Source organism: Elgaria multicarinata, chromosome 4 (genome assembly GCF_023053635.1).
Source record: "Elgaria multicarinata webbii isolate HBS135686 ecotype San Diego chromosome 4, rElgMul1.1.pri, whole genome shotgun sequence".
Classification (NCBI taxonomy): domain Eukaryota; kingdom Metazoa; phylum Chordata; class Lepidosauria; order Squamata; family Anguidae; genus Elgaria; species Elgaria multicarinata.
This window is the reverse complement of record NC_086174.1, coordinates 34112959-34133269: the sequence shown is the minus strand read 5'-3', so window position 1 is coordinate 34133269 and position 20311 is coordinate 34112959. Positions and strand designations below refer to the sequence as shown.

General features: G+C 40.2%; 1 protein-coding gene across 1 annotated transcript in view; it reads left to right on the top strand.

Annotated features, from left to right (window-relative positions):
• The window catches only part of USH2A (usherin), a 594633-nt gene that overhangs the window by 29538 nt on the left and 544784 nt on the right, over positions 1 to 20311 (top strand). Inside the window, exons 3-5 of the mRNA XM_063125387.1 lie at positions 14307 to 14442; positions 15749 to 15812; positions 17269 to 17563. Of these exons, the coding sequence (XP_062981457.1) occupies positions 14307 to 14442; positions 15749 to 15812; positions 17269 to 17563 (495 nt within the window). The remainder of the gene's footprint in view (positions 1 to 14306; positions 14443 to 15748; positions 15813 to 17268; positions 17564 to 20311) is intronic.

Genomic DNA, 20311 nt, shown 5'->3' with positions numbered 1-20311 from the left:
TGTTTTAGCCCTACTTCCCTTTGCCAGGCCTGTTGTCCTCCCAACTTAATATATTCCCCCCACCCTCTTTCTCAAGACTTCTAATTGGGACACCCATTACTCCTCCCCTATTTCAAGCTTCTTCTGCTAAAATATATATCTCAGCAGATAAATAGAAACAGACCAGGAAAAAAAATCATCATAATGAATATCATTCTAGTTAAAAACACTCACTATATGTTGGGAAAGGATCCTTCCCAAAAGAAAGAAAAAGGATAGATACCCTCTTCTCTCTACAAAACAGCTACATGACTCCTCTTAAATAAAATAAAATAAAAAGAAATACCTCCTCTCCTCCTCTCACTAGGAGAAAACCATTACTATTTATGATTCTGGAATGAGAGATTACAACACCAGCAAACTCATTTTTACCTGTGACCAGTGCCTTATTAACCCCTACACGGTCCACTGACCCATAACCATTGAGTGTCTAGCTTTCCATATAATTAACCATTTAATCCACTTCTAAAGTGAGGCATCAAGGAAGCCAAGATCACAGGGTATTGTATTCACTACACTTTGACCTCTTTCCTTTTGGGAAGTCAACTAGATCATGTTTCTGTTGTTGTTTTTAAAACTCTCATTTCTTTTTCTACAACTTCAGTCTTGATTCATGTGTGTGGCTTTCATGACCACACACTTCATATACACATTTAAAATAATGTATGTATTTTTGGGTTGCACTGGTACAGTAGACGGAAGTCACTTCTTCAGTTTTTCATGCATAGGACTCTTTGGAATCAAATAGAACTCTTACTGCATAACTGATAGCAAGGTTGCACCCATGCCCTCAAAGGACTCCAGCAAGAAAGCCATCAATTGCTCTCATACTACAAATGGGGACCCATCATTCATAGTACAACCACCGCTATAGAATTTATGTGTGTCACTGTTATTTTAGATAAGGCCATAACTGGAGGAAGTAGTGCAGCATCACTAAAATTCAACTACCATGATTTTTCTTTCAAGTTAGAGGAGTGATGGAGGAAGTCTCATTGATTTCTCTATTTGTGTTGAGTCAGAAATGTTTCACACTGCATATTGGGTGGTAACATGGGGATGGGTTTACTTTCTTCTGAATATATGAGATAGTTTTACTTCTCTAACAAGTCCCTCACCACAAATGCCTTGGTCCTAATTCTGAATATGTTAAGGAGCTGTCACCCACCTTGTGCTCCATCACAACTGCAATATCCACCTTCTTGTCAGTGCCTTTCACACAAGAAAAGAACAGCAAAGTGATGAAGAGACGCACACTGGATCAGTTACAACATTGTAGAACTCTTGATCTATGTAGATCATCGAAGACCTGGTTGTATATTTTCTGATTTTATTTTCATGGGAAGCTAGTAGCTTGATACAGATATGACTACTAGTTTTAAAAATAGTTGATATTTTACCTTACAATGCTTACGTCTCCACGTTGAATCTAATGGATAGAGCTGGCCATAACTAACAGACGTGCAGTCAAAACAAGACTAGTTAGAGCTGCTGAAGGTGAGAATGAATTTTATCCTTGAGTTCCTTGATTACATAATCGAGAGGCATCACTAATTTCTTCTCTCATCACATCTACTATCTATTGTATTTTCTTGTATCTGTTGTCATCAGTAACTACTGTTGATTTGTTGTCTCTATTAAGCCATTCAAGGAAGCCATAGACCTGTCATTTTGGTCATAACCTTAATCTGTTTTCTCACCTTGGAATTAATGTAGTGTCTATTCCTGTAGACTGAGTTTATTCAGAAGGAACCTGATATGCACCAGTATTGGGGTTGAGGAAAGGTGGAAGTAGTGGAGAAGATGAGAGAAATGTTGTTGTTGTTTTTAAAAAGATCTATTAACAATGTGAGTTATGTAAGCTGTATAACAGGCCTTATGTTGAAAATACTTATTATGGCACCTCAGTGAAAGGATAGAACTATATTTTAATTGATTGTGGAGAAAATTGATGTTTTGCTTACAATTTTGATGAATTGAAGGTTAATCTACATGCTTGCTCTGCTATCACTACATAAATAATAAACTGAACAGCATATTGTGTAAGGATCCAACATGGCTATGGTCTCCCAATAAGCACTAAAATGGCAGCAAAATGGTTTAGGTTTCTTGCCAATAACATTTCTAGGGAGTCCATTCGGACAATTGGAGTCTTTCAAAACAGTCATTTATATTGTTTTGTGTAGGTGAGTTCTTTGTGTGGAATGGCTCATTAGATGGTTGTAAAGTTTTTCCACACCTGCACAAATCTTTTTTGTGTGGATGTTTGCTCAAGCATGGAGAAAACTCTTCTGCATTCTATAAGATACGCACAAATGTCTTATGTGATACCAACTGCCACATACATGTCTTTTATTACATGGTATCAGCTACCACATGGAATGACTTGAATATCATTTATGTAGAATCTATGCTACATTAGCTCTCCCTTAGTAGCTGTTACAACAAGGGGTATTAATTGTAGTTCCTCTGTTTTCCTGTTTTAATTTTGGGGTCAAAGGGAATATTTTTCAAAGGCCTAAATAACTTTTTGTTATCTTGTTTACTACCATTGGTCACACTATTTGCTATTCCTTAAGAGCCATTTTTATGCTTCTCATGACTGCATCTTCTTCCCTGATTTGTCACATGGATGATTCCAGCCAAATTTAGAGTCATGGAAGTGAAGGGGTAAAATGTCATGATACTTTTCAGAGTTGGCTATGTGATGTTGTCACTGTGGGAAAATGAGAAGGGAAGTCAATGATTTTTGAATCTTTCTAGAGGTAATCCCAGCCAATAAGGAACTGCATAGTCAATGCAATGACTTCACAATGTTATGTAGCCAATCAAAACTGGTTACCTCACTGGAGATAAACAAAACCAATTGGGAATGAGTACAAAGCTTCTTGAATAAGTGAACATTTTCAAACACATTTGAAGAAATCATAACAAAATTGTTGAAAGAAGGAAGGATTATCAATGATATCGGTAATGTTCACAAAAAACATTTCCTCATTAATTCTACCCATATATTAAGTTATCATTTTGGTATAAACTCAGGTAAAAATGACTAGAAAGTGATCTAGTGATCTCGCAGTATTACTGGTGGCTGTAAGAGTGATGTAAGCCAGTGAAGTGACATTGGCCAAAACCAAATACATTTCTGTGTTACTAGAATGGTTTGCGCTGGTGTTGACTTTCCAACCCATATTAGTCCTGTGTTTTTCACAGTCCATTTTGTGGACCAGTCCATAATATCCTCATGTAGGATACAAGGGTTGGATTCAAATTTAGGTCAGTACAACTGAGCTGGCAGAAGGGGCTGGGCTGCAGACTTTCTCACCCTTTCTTCCCCATGGCAGTCCCCCTAGCCCCATGAAAATGCTACACAGAAGGTTGAAGAACTCTGAGGAATGTAGTGAACTGTGGTCTGGGTGGGCAGGAAGTGGCATCTCCCCAAATCAGGCAGAGGCATATTCCTTTTGTCCATGGAATCAGATGCTGGATCCATCGCAAGAGAGCTATGTAAGTGCCTACTTGATAAAGCCTGAGTACTTATAAAGAAAACTACTTTTGCTGTGTTGTGTTGTCCAGCTGAGATATGTCAGAGCAAATGGAGGGATTCCTGAAGCATTACATCTTTGCAAAGTGCTATACAAATCGAGCTGGTCCACATATCTCAGACCAATGTGCAGATCAGAACTTCGTTTTGCACCAGCTTTTGCACTTCCTCAATGTTCCAATGCAGTTCTCAGCTAAATAAAATGTATACAAATCCATATTTGGAGAGAAAATATGTTTAGAAAGATATACTATAATAATAATAATAATAATAATAATAATTCTTACCCGCCTCTCCATTTGGATCGAGGTGGGGAACAACAATAAGTATAAATACATAAAATTGATTAAAAACATAGTACACATTATTAAAACATCCTAAAAACATTCTAAAATTCCACCAGGTGGGCCTGCCGGAAGAGATCAGTCTTAATAGTTTTCTTAAATGTTAAAATACTTTTGAGTTGACGAGTCTCCTCTGGCAGGCCAGTATAAACTGAATGTGCATTTTTGTGTAGATATTGAAACTCGATGGAACAAACTTATGGGTGAACAAATGCAAAAGTGACACAGAGCAGAAATAGACAGTTTCACTCATCCCTAAAGAAATCTCCTATGATTTTGGTTATAAGAACGCAAAGACCTATATGAAGAAAGAATCACAAGTCCTTTAACAGAAATCTTTTCCCACCACATGTGTCTTCCTTTTGCTTTCCATTCCTTTCAATAGTCCCCTTTTTATAAATAACCAGCAGGAGCATCTAAGTTCCTCCTCTGAGTGCCTACTCCAGGGGAAGCTTGGAGGATGGCAACAAGGGAGAGGGCCTATTCAGTGGTGGCCCCCCAATTATGGAATGATCTCCCCGATGAGGCTCACCTGGCGCCAACATTGTTCTCTTTTCGGAGCCAGGTCAAGACCTTTCTCTTCTCCCAGGCATTTAACAGCATTTAACAACATATGCTAAGTTTTTTTTTTTAATTGGACCCCAAAACTGTTGTTGTTTCAAAATGGATACTGTTTTATACTGTTGTTTTTATATTTTTGATGGTTTTAAATTTTGTATACTTTTTAATGTTCACTGTTTTTAACTTTTGTAAACCGCCCAGAGAGCTTAGGCTATGGGGCGGTATATAAATTTAATAAATAAATAAATAATACTACATTGAATTACTTTAGAATTTATTATTACTTTTCTAGCACACTTGCAGCAGTACAGACATCCAGTTCAGACATTACTGAAAAAGGTGTTGCACTGCATAAACACAACTACCTTTAAACCCTCTTAATGCATTACTTGCATGAAAGGGTGAAGCATGTTGAAAGGGGCTGCAAGGTCGTGTAAATGTGGAGCGCCTCCTGGCCCAGTTGTCTACAGATGTCTGTGTGTACATGTAGATGGACCCAGGAAGAGGTGTCCCTTTCTAGAGGTGCCGCTTTCAGCACACTTTTACCCTCTTGCACAAGAAATGCCTGAAAGAGCTTTACTTTAAATTCTACCCAAAAGCATTTCACCCCCACTCCCATTTTGATTTGTGTAGATGTCAGATATGGCAATCAGTGTTTCTGCCTGAGTGTGAGAAAACACATGATGTTGCGGTTACCTTGTAGTAAAAAGTGGGAAATGATTAATATCACAACACTGTGGTGAGTAAAGAAAACATGCCATTTATAATCAATTTTAAAATATAAAATTAAAAGTACATTTTGGGTCAATACTGACAGTCACCTTCTTTCTTTTATCTCCATAAATAATATCATCTGTTTAACTTAGACTTCCATCTAGAGAAAGGTGATGCTGCTGGCTCTGTACTAAGAACTGAATAAGACCCTATAGGAGCTATAGCTGAATATTATCCTGAATTATTGTAATAAGCACATCTTTAATAGAGGCAGGCAAGCTAATCCTGAACCCCAAGCACAAACGTTTCTCCCATGAAAAGAGAATATAAGATGCATTTCATTTCTGACTTAAAAATAAAGGTGCACTTAAACTTGTAAAAGACAACATTTTTATTTGAATGATATGACAAGACTGTCACTGGACTGTTACCTGCTATAAAGAAAGCGGAAGAATTATTACCTTTATTAGGCCAGTGACACTGAGCTTTAGCCATACATTTCTAACTTCTGTCCCTCTACAGAGACAATTTTCTTTTCTTAAATAAACTGTCATGCTAGTGTTAATATATTGTTGGCTCTCTCATACTCCGAGAATACTGCTGATATAAAACATGTATATGTTAGATTGGTAATAGTATCTTTAGTGTAGCTGACTAGAACAAATGCGTTTCCCTCATGGCTGTGCTAATGTGATAAAGGAAAATTGGCTGTTCATCAGCTTTTGGCTGGGTAAAGACAGTGAAGATGGAACCACATTCTTTTTTATGCATTAATACCACTGAGAACTTTTCACTAGTTATATTTCATGTTGCCTGTGTGTTGTGTGCAAAGATGTTGTAAAACATGAGATAATGCTACAAATAACAAAGTAGAAAAGCCTGCATCTTTTATAATGATAACAGTCAAACTCCAAAAGACAGTAACAGGCTGTAAAAAATTGTGTGATGGAAAAAGGAAAAAAAAACCAACATTGCAAGCAACGTACTCACATACTCACAAACACATATTCTTTGCTTGCCCGTGTGTGTGTCTGTGTGTGTGTGTGTGTGTACACATCAGATGCCTAAAGAAGAATTTATTTTAAAAATAAATAAAAAAAACATTTCATGCGTTTGGTGCACATTGTTGCGTCAATAGACAAAGCTAACACAGAATGAGAGTAATGCTCTCTGAGTAGGAAAATTTCCATATGCAAGAACGTTCTTGAACCAAATCGCACTGCCGAGCCATTATGATAATACCCTTCAGATTTTTCTTCAGCGGAAGGGCAATGATTCCATGTTATCTCAGATTTGGACAATATTGACTGCTTCTGGAAATGACAATAATAAACCTCAGCATCTGTATTTTATTTATTTATTTTTATTTAAGTAAGGTGAATTTCCCCCATAAAAATCAATTTTCTATTCATTCCACATTTTCTTACTTAAAATACTCATGCAGCCCAGGGTGCCTGAAGCACTAATGTTAACCATTGAAGCTTAGATTTATAGATAATTGTGGCTGCTTATATTGGTCAAAAAATTGTGTGGCTTTATTGACAGTGGAATGGCATTTTGAATGCTCATGTTCTGATTTTCCAAATGAATTTTTCAGCTTCTGCTTTTGCACCAAATTATTCTGCCTTTTCATAAGCCTTTTGTTTGTCCTCACACACTCATTGTTTCTAGGATGCAATTATTCCAGTCCCATTTGATTTGATTAGAGTGGATATCAAGGCAGACTAAAGCACTCTAGCTTCTCTCAGCATCTATTTGGAGAGACGATTCAGCAGTCGTCCCTTTAAACTCGTGAGTACCTGTTTATGCAAAATGGAAATAGGTTTTCACAAACTGGCAGCAAGAACAGTAGCAGCAGCAGCAACAACAACAACAATTGCAGCAGCGAAACCTTCACAACCTCATCCTCAACCTGTTCTTCGAAACAAGCTATGCACCAGTAAAAATGAATAACTTTAATAGATAAATATTTTTCAAGGTTTATTACAACATGAATAAGTAAGCCATTAAAGTAGGGATGGATGAATGACTGCATCCGTATTATGGCCCCTATCCAGATCTAGTCACAGGCAATTGGCTGCATATGACAACTGCAGGATCTCGGATGGGAATGGGACCCTTCATGCACAACAAAAGATGAGTCCAGCCTAAAGACGGTAGTGCACGCACTGGTAACTTTGAGGCTCGACTTCTGCAATGCGCTGTACATAGGGCTATCTTTGTACCTAGTTCAGAAACTTCAACTAGTTCAAAATATGGCAGCCAGGTTGGTCACTGGCACACCTGGGGTGACCATATTACACCAATCACTCCACTGGCTGCCAATTAGTTTCAGGTGGAGTATAAAGTGTTGATTATTATCTTTGGAGCCCTACATGGTTGGAGTCCAGGTTACCTGTGGAATCACCTTCTCCCATACAATCTGCCTCGCATACTCAGGTCCTCTGGAAGGAATTTACTCCAGTCAGCCAAAACTAGGCTGAGAACTGTTACCCAGAGGACCTTCTCTTCTGCTGCTCCCAGACTGTGGAATGGCCTGCTGGGAGAGATTCATCAACTTAATAGTCTTTCTGAGTTTAAGAAGGCCATAAAGAGTGATCTCTTCCAGCAGGCCTACCCACATGAATTTTAAGATGTCCGATTGTTATTTTAATATTGTATCAGTTTTATATGTTTTAAAATCAGTTTTATGCATTTTATGGTATTTTAATATTTAATGTTGTTCCCTGCGTCGATCCAGAGGGAGAGGCAGGTAAGAAATAAGTAAATAATATATTATTATTATTATTATTATTATTATTATTATTATTGTGGATGGGGATGCACATTCAAATGTGGTTCTTCATTGGCTATGACTGCAGAACGTTGCTTCAGCATGTGCCTTAAGGGATCCCTCGGAATTCTTCCACAAATCTTGTTTTGCCTCGTTTGCCTTCCCGAATGCAAGTGTCTTTTTAAAAAGTGGGGATAATACACATTTTTAAAAAGTGTTCATTTCCCACAATTGATCATGTTCATTTCCCCCATAGACTAAAGCATGAAAATATGGTTTTTTTGGGGGGTGGGGGATGTATAAGTCCACTTTTTCAGAAATGTGCACTTTTGAACATGAACACGAGTCTGGGAAATTGCTAACATTTCCTTCCAAATGTGTTCCTGCTCACATTCAGGGTTGTGAACAGGACATTTTTACACGTTTTGCAAACTGGAACAGAATTCTTGTACATTTCTGGTATCTCTTGCTAGCTCGGGGCATAGAACTATTTATATAAAATCATCTATGTGCATGGTGCTTTATGGAGTAAAGATTCCAGTCCTGAGGAGTTTTTAATGTAAAGTTGTACATGAGGGAAACAAGAGGAAGGGGAGAAACGTAGAAAGGAGTAAACCGGGAAGAAATATACAGTTGCTTCAGTTAATAGCACTGCCTCATCTACACTTCTCCAGCAGTAATTATTGTAGAATGTTCAGCTAATCTTGGATAGTATTGGGTTTTTCAAGTTCCTGATGTATCTTGCAATTTGGACAGTTCCATGAAGTACTGTAAGTTACTCTCTTCTCTCCCTCACCCCACCCCCCAGTATACGTTTCATACAGGGTTCTTTACCTTCATTTCCTCTCCCTTTTCTCCTTTGTTTGTGCAAAGGACTGTGAAAGAAGTAATGAACTCATTGCTTTTAGAAGTGAAATACATGTGGAAAACTAGGAATAGTTAGTGATGCCCCCATACATAGGAATGGTAGCTTGGGTACACGCTTGAAACCTCCTCTGCATGAGACTTGACTTCTGCTTCTACAATATAAGAGAGCCAGTCAACACTTTACCCTTCCAGATGGCACAGAGAGGCTGCATGGCAGTATCACAGTTCCTTGATGACTGAAGTTTTTTTTGTTAGGGAGCATCTTCACACCCAGGCCATGGCTAGACAAGGGGGTAGGAAGGCGATTTTATGATTGCAAGATCATCGCCCTGGTCTACACGTGGCGCACAACATTGTGGCAGCCATTTTGGTTTTCTTTTATAAAGGAAATTGAGTGCAGGAGTGCTCAGACTCAAGGTAAATTTAAAAACAAAACAAAATTCCCCCACCCCACCCCCAATGCCATGCCCAGGTTACTCGTGAGGAGCTGGGACAACCCACGACGCCCAGCCACACATTCTGCAGTCTAGGTATCATCCTAAGACCGTGGAAAAAGTGGGCAAAAAGGGTAGAGTGAAATCCTAGGCCAAGGGAGGGATCATCCCTCCTTGCTCCCGGGATTCCCTATGCGTCATGTGGATGTACAGGGATGATCCCGGGATATAGGTCTGGTCTAGCCATGGCCCCAATGTGTAATGAGAATGTGGTGACAAGCTCTACACCTTTTGGAAGTGACAGCTGTAAGTCACCACACAGCGAAAGTTTCCATATGACAACCAGCATGTTTGAACCAAGCCCAAGTCACAAGTTAGGTATATCATGTTAAGGCGGAATGGAACAATAGATGGTACTTTCTCACATCAGGGCAGTGGTAAGTTGTATTTGACCTGGATTTAAGCTGGAGTCTGGCTGAGAAAATGATCCAGGGAGCGCAGATAACTGGGAAACAGGAGAGAAAGACTCCAAATCTGAAATATGGTTGAAAAGATTAATATAGACGAGGCAAGCAGAACACACAGCTTCACAAGTGAGCAGGGAAAGTGGAGAATCCAACAAGAGCTGGAATTAGTGAAGCCAGAGAGCCAAGCCTGGCTGAGAAAACAAGAAAGCTCTGTTGACCCAAGAAAAACTCAAGCTGCCAGGCTTCTGGTATTTATAATTTCAGCTTTAGCTCCCTGTTGGGTTTGAGTGTTCAGGTCTTCAGCACTTCACATCTGAACATGGCTCACAGAGCTGAATCCTACCCAGAGAGCTGGAAGGCACCTGTTCTGGTCCTGCATTCCCTTCACAAAGGACCAGTATAGTGTGGAATTAGGAGCAGGGAATAATGTACTGTGGTGTATAGCTCACAACACAAACTCATTAAAGCAGAGGCACTCTTGTCATTGTGAGAAATTTCTTCATAGTTACTGTTTGATTCAGTGAATTGATAGAAAGAAAAAATGAATTGTGAGACTACCTGACACACTGAGTAAATGCAGAAAGATCTGGCTACTAGATGAGAAAGATGGGTTCCTGCAGTTTGTGTTTTCCATTAAATTGCCTTATCGGACCAAGAAATTTGGTTAGAAGATGTCACCCTGTTTCTGAGCTCTAATGTGGCTTTAGAGGCTATTGCTATGCTATGCTGGATTAAACAGTTTATTCAGGGCTAATATGGCTTTTACCCCGTGACTTCCCCCAGAAGTACTAGACCGTCATATGTACCCTCTTGGGTAAAACGTGGCTAAAAGCCAATTACTTCAACTTAAATGTTTCATCTGAATGCGTCGTTAAGGGATTGTTGGCAATTCATTTCAATTCACCATGCCCTGGTTTAAAATACTTTCAAATTCTTGACAAAGAAATGCAAATGATTTTATGTTGTACTTGCATTGCTCTTAGTGCAATATGCAGAGAAGTTTGAGTTATCTTGAGCTATTGACAATCCAAAGCCCATATTCAATCATAAAATGTCAAATTATGAAAGAAAGTGTAGGATTGTTTCGCATTGTATGCAGCAGCATGAGAGTAACTGATCTTTCTCATGATAAGCACTGAGAGCAAAGGTGAAGCGTGCATCTTTAAACCTTCAGAGACACCCAACAACTATTGTGACTATTGTTTTCGTCACTATATGTAAATACAAACAAAGAGGACTCATACAAACAGGAATAACTAATAGATTACTCCTGATGTTATTGATCCTATTTTGCTCACTGGTGAAATATAGTGGCTGGCGAAACATAGTGGACTATAAAGCAAGAAGTCCCCTGTTTGAATTTCTTCTCTGCCAAGAACTCACTAGATGGCATTAGACAAGCCACCTAGCCAGGGCCAGCCTTAGGATAAATAGTACCCAGGCTGAGGAGTGCCTTTGGTGCTCCTCCCTCCCTCGGTTACTTTTGTAGGGCTTCCCTGGTGCAGGTATGATGTTGGCACTCCCTCAGCTCAGTTTGGCAGCCCCTCAGCTCGGCGCCCCAGGCGATCATCCAGCTTGCCCATCCCTAAGGCTAGAGCTACACCAAGCAGGATATAACACGTTGAAAGTGGTTTGAAAACAGCTGTTGGAACGTGCCATGGGCCCCAACAGTTGTCAGTGCACTTCAGAAGTGTTATAATGTTATAACCCCGGAAAAAGAGATGATCCCATCTGAATCCCACAAAGAATCTGGAATCAGTGAGAGCCAGTGTGGTATGTGAGAGCCAGTGTGGTGTAGTGGCTAAAGTGTTTGACTGGGAGTCAGGAGATCTGGGTTCTAGTCCTCACTTGGCTATGGGAACTCACTGGGTGACTTTGGGCCAGTCACAGACTCTCAGCCCAACCTACCTCACAGGGTGAAGATTATCTGTTGTGAAGATAAAATGGAGAGGAGGAGGATTATGTACACTGCCTTGGGTTCCTTGGAGGGAAAAAAGGTGGGATATAAATACTAGGGGTGTGATCCGCTCCGATTAGGAGCGTAGAAGCAGTAGCGGATTGGCCTGCTCCGCCTTACCCAGAGGCAGAGTAGGAGCGGACCGCGGACCCCTAGAAGCAAGGCGAAGAGAAGCGGCCATTTTCGGAGCGCTCCGGTTTCCGCGGAGCGCTCCGATCGCCATCTTGAAAACATTTCGCCATAGGATTGCATTGCGGCAAATAATCGTGGATAACCACATTCTTTTTGAAGCTATCGTTCTGGAAATTCTTGTGCTCAGAGAGTCGTGGATGGGGGTCATTTTGAGACCACTCTCACCTCTCTGCGCCGTGCGGGTCGCGTGCTATATTTTTTTGAAAATCGGGTCAACCGTGCGGCTCAAACGGCGTTTTCGGCTTTTCGCCCATAGGATTGCATTGCGGGAAAGACTCGGGCATAACTGGGTTGGTTTTTAAGCTATCGTTCTGAAAATTCTTGTGCACAGAGAGTCGTGGATGGGGGTCATTTTGAGACTACTCTCACCTCTCTGCGTGGTGCGGGTCGCGCGCTAGAATTTTTGGGAAAATTGGCGGGAAAAATACCTTTTTCAAAGGGCTGAGGGGCAGAGTCAGCTCCCGGTCATGATCACATGATCCCAAAGTTAGAGGAGGGCATAGGCAAAATGGGTAACTTGGGATTCTGGGAAACTTCTCTTTCTTCATCTGAACGGACTTTTCCCAGTGTTTTTTAACACAGTAGCCCCACCAAATGCACAAACTCAACCTGAAATCATATACTAAGCCAAGAATAAGAGATAGAAACACAGCACTGCTACCCACCCTAACTTTGGGGAACAACTGAAAAGATGTGGTGCAAGGGGATGAGCTCCCCTAGGGCATCTCATCGTGGACGTGCCCCCACTCTCTCCTGCACTGGAAGGCCATTAGAGCCTTCCAAAGAGAGTAAAACGGTGGAGCAATGCCTATCATGAGTCGAAGTGAGCGTTCATTTCTTAGTGGTGGAGCGATGCCTATTATGAGTTGAAGTGAGCGTTTACTCCTCAAGCTCAGAGCTGTTGGTGAAGCAATGGCTGTCTTGAGTTGAACTGGCAGCTACTTCCCCCTCCCCCGGGCACGTCCCCCTATTGCTGGTAAAAGACAGATATAGCCTTTTTTTAAAAATTCTTCTTGCTGTTTATTGAGCAACACTGCTGCTTTTAATTCCACCCCTCCTTTGTTTATTTGTTTATTTATTCCATTTTATATGCATTACTGGCTTATCCTTGGCTCACTTCCTTATGCCCCCAGAAATGCCAGCTGCATGCCTTCCCTCCCTCCTCCCCTGCCCACCTCGCAGGGATGTTGTGTGTGTGTGGCTTTGACTCAGGGGAGAAGTCCTTCCTGCGCTCACTTGGAGTTTTGGAAGTTCCAAATTTTGCAGGTTTAAGCCCCGCCAAAAAACAGGGGATGATGGGACTGCCTTGAGTCTCAGTGTGCGGCGTATGTATCCCTGGATAAGCTGTCATGGTGGTGAGTTTGAGGGTTTTTTTTAACGTGCAAAATTGACGGAGCTATGGAAAGGGGTGTTGGATTTTCATAAATTCCCCAAAAATCAGGGGATGATGGGACTGCCTTGAGTCTCGGCGTGTGTATGTATCCCTGGATAAGCTTTCATGGTGGCGTGTTTGAGGTTTCTAACGTGCAAATTGACGGAGCTATGGAAAGGGGTGTGAATGGGGTGCCCGATTTTCAAAAATTCCCCAAAAATCAGGGGATGATGGGATTGCTTTGAAACTTGGCGTGCGTGTGTATACCCCCATGAGGTGTCATGGTGCCAAACGTGAGGTTTCTAACTTGAACAGAAAAAAAGTTGTATAATTTTTTAGCTTTCAATGCAAGCCTATGGGGGGGGGAACGGAGCTCCGATCCGGATCCGGAGCTCCGAGCGGAGCAGAGCGGAAGTGGGCGGAGCGGGGGCGGGGCGGAGCGGCCCGATCCGGGAAATGGCGGATCTGCAAGTGAAGCGGAGCGGGGGGTCCGTGCACACCCCTAATAAATACAATAATAAAAAAATAAATAAACTGCAGTAAAGTGGCGGGTTAAGAACCTCATCTAGAAAAGCCCTGTAGAAGTATGATGAAAGAGAAGTTGTCATTCAATGACACATTGGTATAGTTAACTACCCTTGCCTAATTTCCGTCATAAGAACATAAGAAGTGTCATGCTAGATCAGATCGAGGGTCCATCTAGTCCAGCACTCAGTTCACACACACAGTGGCCAACCAGCTGTCAGAACATGTACATGTATAATACTATGTTAAATTTTATCAGTATTGTTTGGTTATTTGGTAATGTACATGAGACCAAATAGATCCTTTAATGTTATTCCATTATAGACTCTTGAGTCTTGTTTAATTTAACCATTGAAGATCTTTCTTTTCTCAGTATCTCAATATAGCATGGTGGCTTTCCAATGGATTTAACTGAAACATCTATTGATGTGGTAGATAATAAATGGCATTTAATGAATCTTAAGATGAGTTATTTATAAGAGAACTTCCTCTTTTTATTCTACATGTAATATTATAGGTTCACCATACCAGAATCAGTTTCTTTATAAATGGTTTGGAAGACGACAACACAGCTTTTGATTCCAGAATACTCACTGGGTTAATTGCAGATCCGTCTGTTGATGGCAAATGGCGAGTTGGGCAAAATTTAAATGGTAAGTCAGAGTACGATGGGAAGATTTATAAGATGAGAAGATATATAACAAGGAATATTTGATTGGATAGTGAAGTATTACTCAATCAGCACTTTTTACCAGTACTTACTACCATTACACCTATCTTCTCTTAATCCAGATTGCAGTCCCAACTTGGTGGAGCACCAGTAATGGATTGCAGGAGGCAAACAAAATCCTGTAACATGTCTGATGCTGCCTATGGATAGTCAGGTTGGACATCCATCTAGATCAAGGCTGGGCAACTTGTGGCCCTCCAGATATTTCCACCTACATCTCCCATCATCCCTCTCATAATTCCCTATGCTGGCTGGGGCTGATGGGAGTTGTAGGCCAAAACATCAGGAGGGCCGTATGTTTTCCCCTCTTGGTCTAGATCTTCATTTTTTCCCCAAGGTATTTTGAGGGTGTGTTGTTATCCTGCAATATGATCTGCAAGTTCCTTTTGCAATTAAAAACAATTAATTTAAAAACTACTTTGGAAAATATTTCATTTAGCAAACTAAGAAAAAGTTTAAAGAAGGAATTATTACCACAGAAATATCAATGTGTTGTAATGGTCCTGGCTGAATATTTGGTGATGCGGAGATAAAATATTTTTTCACCATGTTCTGAACATTGCCGTCAATATAAGGTTCCAGTGATTTTGCAGCTCTCTGGAATTCTGTTTGGTGATGAATTGGTTCTGCAGATTTATTAAGGCTGAGTATCACTGATCCAGAACATACTGCAATTTGGAGCTAAGTCCTAAATATATCTGCATCTGGCTTGAAGAAAGTTTGATTTATTCCAGTGGAAACCATCAAGCTTCTATACATCAACACTTGAAAATTCTCATTTCAAAGCGCTTCTTGTTGACATTGTCATTTTGAACACTAGACGCACAATAATTGTGCAAAAAGGATAAGAAATCTTAAAAACACACCTTTCATCTTTATCACATAAAGTGACAGCTACAGTTGTCCCTACTGTATCTCTTCTCTAATTAGAGGTGGCACATGGACTGGCTCATTACTTCTGTCTAATGAGCCAGTCTGTGTGCCACCTCTGTAATCAGATAAGGGATAGGTACAAAATGTTCCTATAAAGTTATTATAAATCATTTTAATCAAAAAAATTAAGTCACTGCCCTCCATAGTTTTGTCCGGAACCAAGATGGTTTCATTCAGAAGAGGTAATTGTGCAAGAGATCTCTCTCTGTGTGCTGAATTTAAGATGCCCTCATGCAGCACAGAGCTGTTTTCTGGTTGATGGAATTGGATTATTTATTTATAATGTATTTTCGCAGGTTCAGAGCAATTTGTTGGAAGGATGCAAGATTTCAGATTGTACCAAGTGGCACTTACAAACAGGTAGGGAAATTTTCAATTTTACACAATGTAAAAATACAGTGACAGTTACAGCTATGATAAGTTTGTTTCAAAGTGGAAACAGAGCTTTCCAGAGATTTTTTTGTACGATAGTGAGATTTGGAGCTGTATTGTGCACATGAATCCAAAGAGGTATTCTCATTAGGCCCATGGGTTCAGGCTGATGTAATTCCAGAATATTCGGCTTAAAATTCAAGGGGTTGATCTAGCTATCCACTAGCACAATTTCCATGCATAATGGGATCTTCCTAGGGCAGCCTCCCCCAACTTAGTGCCCTCCAAATGTTTTGGACTACAACTCCCATCAGGTGAAGCCAGCAGGGCCAATAATCAGGGGTGATGGGAATTATAGTCCAAAACATTTGAAGGGCATCTGGTTGGAAAAGGCTGCCCTAGAGCATACAGAACCCTGGTTCCCTGCTGCAGTTCACATACAGGAACTACACCAGGACATTACAGAGAGTAGGAGGCCAATATTTACCTCCCATAACCATATCCAATCCTTTACAAACACGCATACACCTCTTATAACTTATATCTGCTGCATTGGATCCAGGATCTGTCTTCATGAATGGAAGGGCTCTGCTCACCAAAGGTAGGTACCCCTGACTAATTTTGAGGATACCTCTGCAGCACAGCTTCTAAATATAGATCCAACCCACTACCTTTTATTAGATACTGAGCTTCTCCTTAGGCTATTTTACTCTAGCTGTCCCACAAGCATATCCATGTTAAGAATTATAATCAATGAGTTTCCTTACTTCTTTAATGATATTATTTCTTACCCTCCTCGATCCAAGTGGAGAGGCGGGTAAGAAATTATTATTATTATTATTATTATTATTATTATTATTATTATTAGTGTTGTTTGTTGTTGACTCTACCATTAACTTTATTTCAAAATCAAATAAAATTCCATGGAGTCATTATTAATAACAACATATAGAAGGACTGATATGTCCGAAAAGGACCTGTTTCTTCTGACCATCACCCTGATGGACATTAATGGCAAGTCTTTGAGCAGGATGTTTGCAGCCAATCTGGTTATATCTGTGCTTTACAATTTATTTATTTATTTATTTAATTACATTTATATACCGCCCCACAGCCGAAGCTCTCTGGGCGGTTCACAACAATTAAAATGGTAAACATTAAAAGTATACAAAATTTAAAAACCATCAAAAACATAAAAAACAGTATAAAAACAACAGCATCCATTTAAAAACAACAATTCTGGGGTCCATTAAAAACAAACTTAACATTGTTAAATGCTGTTAAAATGCTGTTAAAAATGCCTGGGAGAAGAGAAAAGTCTTGACCTGGCGCCGAAAAGATAACAATGTTTTCAAGATTTGTAATCTTGAAAAGATTACAAATGATGTTTGCTATTCCCTTTGTGTGTGCCCAATTGTTTCCTTATCTCTTTCTATTGTTCTAGAGACATTTTTGAAGTACATTCTGGAAAATTTCCTCAGCTCCACACTCAGCCAGAATGCCGCTGTCCTGGAAGTCACCCAAGGGTACACCCTTTAATTCAGAGGTACTGCATCCCTAATGGTGCTGATGACACAACTAATGACAGAGTGCTTAGACTAAACCCTGAAGCTCACCCTTTGAGCTACATCAACGATAATGATATTGGAACTTCGTGGATTTCATCTGTATTTAGGACCACTGAACAACTCAATAATGGAGTTACCATCACAATAGACTTAGAAAACGGACAATACCAGGTAATTTTAAAGTTTCCTTTTGACTATGCTATTGATTGATTGAAATGGGGAATTCATTGATTTACCTTGCTTGTATTGGTTCATCAAAAGTACAAGGGGATTTCTAATGAACCAGAGTTAACTTTCAGTTCTATTTCAATTTAATAATTAGGATATCAGCTGGTTGCTTTGAGCAAGGGACACACATAGCTCTTTTTCTTCCACCCTCCCTTACATATAATGTTGTATTAATGCAGTCATTTTCAGACAATTCTACTTTGAGGGTACCATCTTTCCCACATCAGTTTGCTTTCTGGGAATTGGGGGATATCTTGAGTGGACAACACAAACATAACTGGGTGTCTATCAGGGGCTGCATGCAGTTTCCCCATGCTGGCATAGGCGTGCGCAGCACATTTCATTAGGGGGTTCAGCCAGGGGTTGGTTTTTTTAAGGTAAACATTGATTAAATATATAGTAATAAAGGACTTTTTCCATTCATCAAACAAACAAAATAAACGAAAACTGAAGTAAACTGTATTTTTTTTAATTAACAAGTAATCTGTACTTTAAAAATACACATTTTAAAATGGAGACTCTGAATACTGTTTTTTGCTGTAGTGATAACCAGGCATATATAAAGATATAGTCAATTTTCACCATCTTTAAATTTAATCAGATAATGACCTAATCCAAACTTACTAAAACAGATTCACATTTAAAACAGATTCTATCACATTAACAACAATGAGTGTCATCTTAAGTTCCAGCACCATACATAGAATACACCATACATCAAATGCCCTAATAATGATTTTAAAAGATTGCCCTGTGTGCTGCTGAGCAAAGAATTTGGAATGAGGTCCAGGAGAGAGACTTCTGGGGTGAATATAGTGAGGACGAGGGGTGGCTGCGAGCCTAGCATAAGAGAGGGCTGGCTGGAAAGATTTGGAAAACTTGGGGGAGTGTAGGAGATCTGGAACTAGGGGCATCTCTGGAAGGCCGCGAAGGGGCTATTGGCAGAAGACAGGAGATGAAGGAGAAAAGAGAGGATGGGAAACCGTCACAAGGGCACATCACTCTTCTTTACTGATCAATTGTAAGCCGCTCCGGGAGACTTTTAGGCTGAGGTACGGGATAAAAATACTCTAAATAAAAATACTCTAAATAAAATAAGGGCAAAAGAAGAGGATTGGCGTAGGGGGAGCCCTGGGGAAAGAAGAGAGAGAAATGCCCCTATGTGTGGGGCTAGAAGAGGGAGAGAGGGTGCAGACAGGAGAGGTATGAGTGTCCCGGAGGGGAAAGGAAACAGAGGTAATGTTTAGCCTTGAGGAGAAGCCTGAGGGGAGACATGATAGCACTCTTCAAATACTTGAAAGATTGACACACACAGGAGGGCCAGGATCTCTTCTCTATCATCCCAGAGTGCAGGACACGGAATAATGGGCTCAAGTTACAGGAAGTCAGATTCCAGCTGGACATCAGGAAAAACCTCCTGACTGTTAGAGCAGTATGACAGTAGAACCAGTTACCTAGGAAGGTTGTGGGCTCTCCCACACTAGAGGCATTCAAGAAGCAGCTGGACAACCACCTGTCAGAGATACTTTAAGGTGGATTCCTGCATTGAGCAGGACTTGATGGCCTTATAGACCTCTTCCAACTCTATTATTCTATGATTCTATGAAAACAGTAGTGTAGATCCTGCCTGAGACACCTGGGCCCTGTACACCTAGGAAACCCAATGCATGTTGTTCAGTATCTAAATTATAGCCAGCTCTTGCCAGGGCTGGTCCAAGACATTTTGCTGCCCAAAGCGGAATAGCAAATGACATGACCCCCCACCCCACCCCTAAACTCACAGTGCCAAGCCAGTAAAGTCATTTTGGCACTTGAGGCCAGTGGACAACAGCTTATTATGCCATAATAAAGTTGTGAGTCTTCCAGATCTCACAGGATACTTTACAGCTTTTAAACACAAAAGAAGAAGAGGACTATACCACAACCTGGCCTTGTGGGTCATGTAACCAGCAAGTCCAGTCCAGAAAGGAAATCCAGACACAAGCAATTCAAGCCAAACCACACCACATACCCACATACTGTATAAGAAGTCCTACAATTCTCAGCATACCCCAGCCAGCCATGCTGGCTAGGGGATTCTAGGAGTTGAAGGACTTTTTTCTGTCTAAACTTGCATAAAATTGTGCCTTTAACTTATCATGTCACACTAACAGGAATACAGGAATCAAATAGGATTTCCTTCTTCAGTGGGACACACTTACTTAGGAGTAAGTACCATTTTGTTATAGGAAAGGATAATATATTTTTAATTAAAATTTAAAAATAACTATCACCTGGTACAGAGTTTTCCTATGGAAGACCTGGCTGGTTCACTGTTGTAATTATTTGATTGGGACTGAAGTAGAAGGGCACTAATTTTGCTGTACTTATTGTCTTTAACTATGGTTAAATATCCCAGTGTGGGATGTACTTACTGTCTTTAAATATGGTTAAATATCCCACAGTTACCTTGCTATTCTATTTCTACAATTCTTTTTCTCCTGTCCTTTCTTCATCCTCTCTTCATTTTCAGGCTGCATCCGGTGCACATTTACCTCAGAGTAAGTTTTATTGATCTCAGTGGGGCTTACTTCTGAGTAGACATACATAGGATTGTGCTGCAGCTCTGTTTTAAAGTGACACAAGAGACACACATACCATATTTACCAAAAGAATGGCTTGAAAAATAAATATTGTAGAGCTAGGAACAGT